The sequence below is a fragment of the Melanostigma gelatinosum genome (assembly GCF_949748355.1).
Source record: "Melanostigma gelatinosum genome assembly, chromosome: 19".
In the NCBI taxonomy this organism is placed as follows: domain Eukaryota; kingdom Metazoa; phylum Chordata; class Actinopteri; order Perciformes; family Zoarcidae; genus Melanostigma; species Melanostigma gelatinosum.
In genome coordinates this window covers 20,415,785-20,426,606 of record NC_136652.1, presented here as the reverse complement: position 1 = coordinate 20,426,606, position 10,822 = coordinate 20,415,785, and the positions used below count along the sequence as shown (strand labels likewise).

At 42.8% G+C, this 10,822-nt stretch overlaps 1 protein-coding gene across 1 annotated transcript; it reads left to right on the top strand.

Moving 5' to 3' along the window:
* The first annotated feature begins 640 nt into the window (after positions 1-640).
* On the top strand, positions 641-7,398 carry LOC306792909 (uridine-cytidine kinase-like 1). The gene is made up of 5 exons (XM_079290278.1): positions 641-742; positions 3,261-3,462; positions 4,372-4,561; positions 4,742-4,823; positions 6,899-7,398. The coding sequence occupies exons 1-5, from the start codon at positions 642-644 to the stop codon at positions 7,029-7,031; spliced, it is 708 nt and encodes a 235-aa protein (XP_079146404.1). The 5' UTR covers position 641; the 3' UTR covers positions 7,032-7,398.
* Positions 7,399-10,822: the final 3,424 nt, after the last annotated feature.

Genomic DNA, 10,822 nt, shown 5'->3' with positions numbered 1-10,822 from the left:
TACATCAACCTTTCTTCATTTCGCTCTGCATTCATTTATTATAAACTCAGCCTGATATGTGGTTGTGATGTAGATGTATGCCATTCTGTAAAGAGTATACTGGTTATATCTGCGCAAAATGACAAAAATAAAGTTCAACATTTCTCAGTCTAAAAACTTTAAAAAATGAATGGCAGTCTAAAATAATCTTCAAATTAATATCATGAAATCCTCCGTTGCTTTGAGGATTACGCTATGTTTACTTTTTTAAATCTATAGGCTACTCTTTTTAAATACAGAGGTGCAATACAGTGATGGTATAGTGGGTTTAAATTCATGTCAATTAAATCAATTAAATTGGACAGAAACTGCCTCTCTTACATGTAGGAGGAGTAATACAAATATATAAATGTAAATAAACAAAATTATATTATGCAGATTTTGTTTTTAAAGTACTTTTAATTTTATAATAATTATGTAACTTAGTAAACAAGTATTATATATAAAAAATACTACATTTCTATCTATCTATCGTTAATTAGGCGTGAGTGGCATTTTTCCGATGACCTTAAACACAGCATCAGTTTACGCTCTCGTGATGTCATCACGTTCTCCGTGTTTTGGTTTTACGCGCCGATCGCACTGCACAAGAGAACGACACGATGGAGACAACAAGCAGCGACTGTACCGTTAAACCGGACGACCAGCAGCAGACCGGCGGAGGAGTGATGGAGGCGGACAGGTCCGTGTCAACATCCGACAGGTTACAAAATAAATAAACGAATAAAGTTTTTTAAATGTCTGCGGGCTCAAGAGTCAGAACAGCGCAGTGATAGCGGCTTCATGCTAGCTTCATGCTAACGGAGCTAGCTTCTAGCGTGGACCACGTCACGCCAGACTTCTGTGTACAAAAAACGAAATTTGCATTTTAGGTTGTTGGCAAACGTCTGTAATAGGCGTGACATTATTTTTTACTGCGTTGCAACGTGGCCTGTTAAATACGGCATAACTAATGATGATAATAATAATAATAACTTTATTTATATAGCAGACAAAGCAGCAAAAGACAATAATAACAGAAACAAATAAATAATATATATTAAATAATATATATTAGTAAAATCAACAAATGGAGGAGACAACATATAAACTTTTATTTATATATATATATATATATATATAAAATCAACAGATAAATAAATAAAATTATTTTACGATATATAGTAAAATAATTCAATGTGCTTCGTGTGCATGTAGCTCTAATGAAAAGGGATTATTATTATCAACCAAAACATCTGAATGGAGTGGTCTCACTGACGTCACGATCTCCTTAGTTACCAGGTCGGTCGGCCATGTTGGAGTACATACAGATCCTCCATGGCGGCGAGTAAACAAGGAAGTGCGGCGAAAATACCATACTTTGAATCACTGGATAGTGCATCAAAGGTTCGCTACCTTGCCAAATTGAAGGTTATTGGTAACTTGGATCCTTATACGATGAGTGCAGATCGTTTCAGTGCCGATCCTACTTATCTTCCATCGGTAAACTACGCCAACATCTACACGTATCTCGTGAACACCCCCAGTCCTTACACAAAAGACGAGTTGGAGTGCTACAAAGGGCTCGACGCTTATAATCAGTTTGTCAGTGGATGGGTCCGAGACGTCAAAGCAACGGTCGTCGAGAATTCTCATCTCGTCATTGGAAGGGTAAATATATACAGATCTGGTCAGATATTTAGCAATATTCTATGTTTACTCAGCGCAAACAGACACGTGTGTTTGTTTACATTGTACGTGCATGTCATTGTGTGCGTGTGTGTAGGAATTCACTTTCAACTAACTCCTAACTTCATCCCCCCCCCCACACATATATATATATATATATATATATATATATATATATATATATACACATATATATATATACATGATACGACGTTAAACTCATATCAAGCAATGCTGAGGCTGCATCGCTGTGTTTCGCCTGTTGTACACGCTCGACACATCTCTGGCACCGACTGCTGTCACGGGCCGATGAAGCTTCGGTAACCTTCTCATGTCCATGTTTAATTTATATTTCCTTTATTAAATACTGTTCACAAACGAATTTGTAAATAAAATCACTGACCACTTATAAAGTGATCCGCACATACTCGAGTGTACCCCAAATTCGATTCCTTTATATCCCGAGAGATGCGCGACAGCCATTTCTGGCGACGTCGCTTGGATAGCTCCTTCGTGTCATTTCCTTGATGTGTAATGACCGCTGGCAAACCAAAGAATGATTTCTTGTCTCTATCAGCTCTGCTGCCACAACCAAAGACAGCACAAAAGTTCACCATGATCGATAGGTTCTGCGACTCAGCCGTGCATGCCAGTGGCTGTGTGTACTCCAACATGTACTCCAACATGGCCGACAGCTAAACTGTGACGTCACACGAGACCACTCCATAGTTCTAATCGAAAACTGGATGTAGTGTAGCTCATCTCAAGCTAATGCTACTGTGGCTAACACTCATAACACGTAGCGCTGTGGGGATCAGGTGTCTGTCCGGATGCTAACTTGGCTGTGTCAATACAGTGGTGAACATCTGTCTGTTTATTGGCACCTTTTTAAGATGTTTATGGATAAGCAAGGCAACAGTGAACCTCCAGATTATAAGATGTCCTTTCACCAGATACACAGCGAGGTTAGTGAGATATTCTTGTCCCTCGCCAAGTGATGACAGCCTTACTCATGTGAACGGTGGCCTCGCCTTGTGCCTCGCTGCGTCCAGGGCGGCGGTGTGATTTCCTGGGGAGAGTCGGAGAGTTCCCCCTTCCTCCCCCTCAACCACACCGACAGCAGAGACCTTACTGTGGAGAGAGAAAGAGAGAGACACCAGAGAGCATCGTCTCCCTCTCGTCTCTCTGCAGGACAGTAGCGTATCTGCAGCTCCACAAATATGAATAAATTATCAAATTGAGGCTGATTATTTTAGAATGTTACGTCTTGATGAAGCCAATTTTCGGCTCATTTATAGCCTCGTAGCTTTGGCTATGTGTGGTCAGAAAAGAACGGCTACTTTTAAATGTATGACCTGTCTTACACTCAGCTTTGTGGAGCCTGCAGGTACCACACGACGACTTAATTGCCTGTATACGGAGCAGCAGCACGGGGCCATCTATGAGCTTAAAGGCAGTTCTGATGGCAAATACAGAAAACTATATTTTGAAAGAATACAGTCGAGGTGCTGGTGTCTGATCTCGGCCACTGTTGTCTTCCCGCCTGTCTCCAGTGGGAGTGGAGATGATTCCCTGGATGGCGTCTCAGACCGCGTCCCCCGCTGCCCGTTGACACTGTCTTTATCGCCAAGAAAACGGACCACGAGCCAGTCCAAGACCGAGCCTCCGCTGCTGAGGACGGACAAACGGACCATCTACACGGCCGGCAGACCGCCCTGGTACAACGTCACCGGGACCACCTTCACAGAGGCCTTCGTTAGCGGTGAGCAACCGGCCGACTGCCACCTACTTCTGCTCTACTGTGTGTGTGTTTGTTTGACATTCACAGAGCTGATGGTCCATGGTTAAACACATCAGGTCGGCATGAGTGGGGATACGTGGAGGGAGACGTGGACGTTGTCTTTAGTGGGTGATCTGTTATTGTCAATGAGCCGCGGTGGCCGGTTACAATTTCACGCTCGGCTGTACTGGAGTCGATAAAAGGACCCGACGGTGCGACTGTGGAACTCATTAGAGCCTTGATGAAAAACATGACGCGCCTACGTACACCGAATATATAACAGGACTATATTCCTGCTAAGCATTTTAAATGGTTAACGATAATAACGACGCACAGAGCGCTGCCAAAACACTATTTATCACAGCCAGAGCTTCTGTTTTTACAGCTCCTGGATATGATCAGTGGTGTCATTTTGGGGATATAAAAATGGTTCTTCATTCGGACTACGGCCAATGTCTGAATATCCAACATATATGCTGCATATATCCAACATATATGCGGTCCAGCTCCCCCCCCATATATGGGGGGGGAGCTGGACCGTGGTGATAACACTCTCAGCCTCCCCTGAGACCAGGCGCTGTAGTTGATTACCGTCTGACTCAGTTAATTAGAGCCGTTGTCTGCGCTGATTAATTGTCTTTTAAATGTAATTCTTGTAATTTAAGTCAATTATTGCTGCAAATGTGATTCACGAACGGCGCTGTGTGTGTGTGTGTGTGTGTGTGTGTGTGTGTGTGTGTGTGTGTGTGTGTGTGTGTGTGTGTGTGTGTGTGTGTGTGTGTGTGTGTGTGTGTGTGTGTGTGTGTGTGTGTGTGTGTGTGTGTGTGTGTGTGTGAGACACATCAATTAGACTGATTTCCCTCCTTTCCCTTCCTGTCTGCCAGCTGCTGGACATGAAGGTGTTCGTGGACACGGATTCTGACATCCGCCTGATACGGAGGCTGAAGAGGGACATTTCACAGCGCGGGCGGAACATCAGCGGCATCATCAAACAGTACAATAAGTTCGTGAAGCCGGCGTTCGAGCAGTACATCGAACCCACGGTGCAGTCGGCTGACATCGTGGTGCCCCGAGGTCAGTGGTTTATTCACTAGAGATGTAACGGAACTACTTTTTAATACGTCTATGCCAACAATCCCTCTGTGAAGACATTTTAATCACATCTACACTTTACACGGTGATTAATCCCGGCGATCCGAGGCTTCCACTGATCTGTAACTTCTTGTCCTTTTTGTGTCTTAAACTTATTTCCAGGTGGAGAAAACTTTGTCGCCCTGGATTTGATTGTTCAGCACGTCCACAGTCAGCTGGAGAAGGTAACGATGCCAGTAGACACGTGAGACGAGCCTCCGGGCAGGGTTCGGTGTACTGATGTCGTCTCTGACCACTTCCTGCTGTGTCCTGCAGCTTTAAAACTGGAGTCAACCATTTGGTTCTTACCATGTTCTCACAATTCGGGTTTTAATCGAGCACAACGAGCTGTAGGATATCCTTCAAAATGATGAGATTTCATCGATAGTCGTCCTCGAGAGCTCCCTGTCTCCTTATCTCCAGTGAACCTGGTGAGACGGAGGAACCCGAGATTAATGACCCCGTGAAGAGAGCTGTCCTCCGTCTTTCCTCTCCGTCCTGTCAGCCGGCGTCATGACCTGCACAAAGCTGTGATCTGTTCCACCGTCGACGCATTCATTCACCTCCACTAGTAGAACGCACATCAGTGGTGCAACGGACGGATCCTGTTCACGTGAACCATGGACTCATTTCTAGGTTCTATTATGATGCCTTCAGGCTCTGCTCAGTAACAATGAGTTGGTTGAACGTTATCATGTGTTCAAATGTGATCTTGAGAAATACAGTTTGAAGATGTTTTCACAGCAACATAAAATAGATATTTGAGAATGAATTAGGACGTGTTTAACTTCCTAACAGCTCTAAACACACAATACATAATTTAAACTACTAATGACAAGATGTTCTATCAATACTCGTACGAAACAAACGTTTCAAATAACTACTAAAGAGGACACTTTTGATGCTCGCTCTCTCTCTCGTGTTATAAACACCTGCACTATGTGACGGATATAAAGTCAGCAACATACGCTCCTGTTTTTAATAAATCATCCACAAAGTGAAGACTTTTAACTCTTGCGCCAACATCAGGTCAAACTTTTCCAATGCTTCAGTTTGAAATACCTGCACAACTAATGACGGATTCATCAGCCTCCGCTGTGTTTGGTGTTTAGAGCTAATGAGCAAATGCTAACATGCTAAACTAAGACCTGAACATTAGCATCTAGATTCTAGATCCACACTCAGCCTCTGAGACTCTTGGTGTTAGAAATCATTCATTTTATCATTTATTTAATTGAAATGTTTGACTTTATTTTGTGAGGTTTATGTTACATATTGATGTCATGTTGTTGTTTTTTCTTATGTCTCATCGTTTTTTCTCGTGCATCCTCGTTTAGTGTCGTTTCGTTCAAACAGACTCTGCATAATGAACCCAAAGGCCGACGTGTTTGTTCTCTCGCGACGCCTTTCACGAAGCACTGAGGATGTTTTTTGCAGGAAAGCATTAAACTCATTCGCAATCCTGGCTGTTGAAGCAGAAGCATGCTTTGTTTATTTCACTGGAGGGACGGAGCATGCAGTGAACTGATTTCAGCTGAACAAATACATTCGTCAGCTCGGTTCAACATCGTCAGCATGTGTTTTGAAAGTGTTGTTGCTCATTTCTTGTTTTGCATTTTGTTGGCTTCAGGTGATTGCACTCACTGTGTTAGTCTTGACACCAAAAAATGTTCATTCAGTAACAGGAAACGTCTGCAGACTACAGCTCAAGCCTTGTTCATAAAGAATCACATTCAACAATAGATTATTCTTGCAGGTGAAGTACCGACACCTTGATGGTTTCACGACAACCGTCTGAACTTTGCTTTTAAATAGTTTCTTCTGAAACTACAATCTGGAGCCAGTCTCACAAAGATACTGTGAGGCACGTTGAACCAGTCCCCGTATACAGATATATCATGTTAAAACGTATACCGGTACTTTTCACTAAAACGGATCTTTTTAAAACCGACCTATAAGAAGTAGAATTTGAATTACTCCGGTTACTTTGTGTATACAGTTTATGCTCCTGAAAAGCCACGAGATGTCTAAATAGTTCATATAACTCGCGTATTCTTGGGCTTTAATCGCTCTGCCTTGTCGTCTGTCCACATTCGACTCCAGTACAGCCGTCCCTCGTTGAACAGATGTGGTTGGACACGATGTCTTTAAAGAGTTGCTGAAGCTAAAACCTCTTCCTCGTCGTGTGTCGTTTTCTCTGACGAGATGCAGCAGGATGATGTTTGCTGCTTTCCTTTTCCCGATCACGTCGGTCACGCTGCGTCTGTTTGATGTTCACAGATCGGCTCTGGCCTCGGCTCACCAGGGTCAGCCGTTACCCAAAACCCTCAGCGTGTTGGAGAGCACACCGCAGGTCGTTACATTAAAAAACAATGTCGCTCTTCAGCTGCTAATGAGTTTGTTGCTTCTTTGACCAGATGACACCGTGTGTCATATTTCCTCGTTGTGACCTCGTTTTGCGGCCGCTTTATTAATGTTTTTATTTATTTATTTCTGTTGATTGAAGCGATTCTACTTCTTCTGATATTTGTTTTGCAGTACGTCGCCCCCATTTATCCAAGTTACATAAGCAATACATTATGTTTTCATGTTTAGGACACTGAAGCTCTGCAGGCGTAACGCTTTAAAATGTTCATGAGTGATGCAAGACTCCATTCAAACTCCATATTCACATTAAATGATTTACATGAAGTGCAATGTGCCGGACTGATGAACCTTTGTCACACTTTTTATCAGTAAAACTAATAACACTGATAGTGGCTCAGTTGTATTTTGGTGCTCGAGCAATGTTAATAGTTACACCTGTGTTTGGCAAGTGAACAAGTTCTTTGTGAGAATACTGTTGGTTTTGTACAGAATAAAAATATCAGTTTATAATAACTTGTAAATGTGTTTTTTTATTTATTTATTGTGTGTTGTACCGGGTTTCCCCCACAGGAGGGCAGCAGAGGACAACATGTTCTGTTTACAGCAGGAGTGATGCACTGCAGTCCTCGTGCTGCCTTCCTGGGCTGTAGGAAATAAAAGCTTTTACTTTGTGTGCTGTCCAGTGAGGAGCAAGAAAATGTGACGGGAAGAGTGGATCGAGAGACTGGGTGAGGTAGATGGAGGGAGGAGTTCAGTTGTTCCCACGTATCGATCAGAAGTAAGTTTAATTTGTGTTTTAAAGGCAGTAACTGGTCAGAGACGTGATCATGTCTAGACATATTTTAATGTGTTCACTTCCTGCTGTTACCATCGTGGTACAATCCACTGATTCCAACAGAAGCACAGCTGCAGTATTTCATTGTCGGCTTGTTGAGGATATCTGCCGTCTTGATTTCTGTCTCCTGACCTGAACGTCTTCGCATGCTGCCGCTCACAGAGAAGACGCAGCTCATGTCAGATTTATGGCACCTCTCATGCCGGAATAACTGGCCCAAGGCAGAGCAGAGGCAAAACAAGAGGCCAATACGTCACTCTGGGATTACCTTTTCAGCCCCTTTGCCCAACATCCAGACCTCTCATCGTCTTTAAGAGGTCTGCTTTCTGTCCCCAGAGTCCAAGCTAAACGGAGAGAAACGGTGTTCAGTTTTTAGCCCCATATATCTGGAGAAACGACTCACTTCTCTTCTATTTTAGCTTGTTTTCATTATTTCTACTCTGTTTTTAATCACATTTATGTCCTTTAATAAGGTGTTTCTTTTGCACTTTGTCTTCTGAAGTTGTATTAATAAACTTGCTTTGCTTTTAAATTATAATTCAGCTGTGCCTTTAAATTCCATGTTACTAACTGCAAATATTTTGGGGATTCTTGATTATTTTGTGAAGCTGCACAAATCAATATTTTCACATTACTATTTATAAAGTGAAAGGTGTCACTTGCGATGATGAAACCACAGAGATTCATCACTTAACTCTCCACTCTGCTTCCAGCAGCTGTTTTCAGTATAAACCTACACGCTACCTGTCCAGCACCGCGTCAGGCCCACGTTTCAGTATGCAACACTCCTAATACTATACTTGAATTTAATAAAGAGTAAACAGCCCTGCTTGTCATGTTAGTGTGGGAGAAACCTGCTCATATACAACGCTGACATGTGGCTGTTTGTCCTCATCTTGCAAGCTTTGAAGTGAGCTCATGAATTTCCTCTAAAATCTAATCTGAAATTAGACGCATTGTCTCATGAATGTGATTTGAAGTTTAGCTTCATCTAAACTTAGAGAGTGCTGTTGACCAACGCAACAGCATCGACAGCAACATGTATCAAATTCCAGAGAGGTTGAAGTTAAATGGCAAACACACTGTGAAAAGCTTCCTCTGGCAAAACTCCAGAGTCAAAGCAGAGGGTTATGCGGTAATGCAGGATCAGATTCCTGCTCTGGGAATCTGAGACGGGAGAATTGAAGACGTCTTTAGTGCTTTTGGTGATTGGCTCTACTGCTGAACATCAACGGTCAGAGTCGGTGAAGAGGGCAAGAGCAGCATATTCATATGGTGTGACTGAACTAAAGCCGCTGACAAATCACTCAGGGCTTTCTGTCGGGAGTTCCAGGTCAAAGATGACTCTGATCAGGTTTCAGTTATCTTTTGCTCTGAAACGCTCTGCTCTCTTCCTCCGTTTGTTGTTGTTTTGTTTCTCGCCACATGTTCCTGATGTAAAGCTTAACAGCAACAGCAAGTATTTCTATGACAAAACCCAACTGGGATGCTGAGATGTAAAATCTGGAAAGCTACAGGATGTGGTCCTGTGCTTGTATAATATTTAGTGACGGGACCATTATTAATCAATTAGGTGGTTGACGATTGATCAACTGTGATAATTGATTCATTGTTTAAGTCGCACATTTGTTGGTTCCAGCTTCTCAAATGCGAGTTGTTGCTTTTCTCTGTCTTATATCTGTTGCTTGAAAAATCAATGTTTTCATGACCATCACAGTAAAACAAATGCATAATAAAACTAATCAAATGAATCAACAAATCAATACAAGTTTAAACTAAACTAAGCCAAGGACAGCTATTAAAGAGCTGTGAATCTTCACCTGTTGTCAGAACCCCACGCCCTTCACATCCTGCGGCCTCTGCTTTATCCTCTCACCATGAAATCAACACTGGGAAGCACCTTCAGTGTGTGAGGCCGTGGCTCTGCATTGTGGATGGATCAGAACAAGCCCTGAGGTTAGTGCAACGCAAATTAGGATCGGCTCCCAATTCCTCTGACTCGTGAGACGATGACATTTCTATCCTGAAGAAAGTGTGTCTGTGTCGGCAGCAGAAGAATCACCAGAGAATCGTGAACTGACAGTTTCACCTGCATTCAATCCGCGCTTCTCCGATATCTGTCGCCATTCTTTGGAAATATTGTCTTAGGTTGACAGCAGATGAGGAAGAGCACAAAGGAGAGGAGTGAAAGCTCCAGGTCGCTGCAGACACACCCTTCTTCTCCAGGACGGGGGCTCCGTGGCTTCGGGGGGCCGGTACAGACGGAGTCACAGATCGGGGCTGATGTTACCATCCTTGAATTAATAAGACTTTTTACAGCTGACATAAGTTCACATGATTGACAGTTAAAAGCTAATAGCTTACTTTCGTGTTGTCTTGAAAGGTGCTAACTAGAACCATATGGGGTTCTTCGACTTGACCCCATAGAAGCATTGAAGCACTTTTTCTTATCATTTAGAGAATTCCACCAGCTCTTATCGTGGCTTCTTCTGTGTGGCAAGCATAGACTGTATGTAAGAAGTGGAAAATAATTTACGAAATGAACATCATGCTGTATTGAAGAAGACTTGAAACTAGAGATTGAGACTATAAACTCATGTTTACAATGTTTACCGAGGTAATAAATCAAGAGAGAAGTAGAGTCATTTTCTCATAGACTTCTATACAAACAGAGGAGTCGCCCCCTGGTGGACATTAGAGAGAATGCAGGTTGTAAGACACTTCTGCATCGGCTTCACTAGGCAGAACCGGAGGTTGCGGTGGAATAGTCCTTTTTTGCTTCGGAAGGTTCTTAGCTGAGTGAAATGACCCGGAAGTGTCTCAGTGGCCGCCATGATACGAGCTTAAATTATCTAAATGTTCAGGAAAGGTGCGTTAATGCTTCCTTTATTAGCTCCTTTCGCACAGGAAACACTGGACCTTCCTTTACGAAAGGAAAGTAGATCATTCTGCCCCACAATTCCTTGCCGCGGTGACGAACCATTCGGCCGTCCATGAAAACA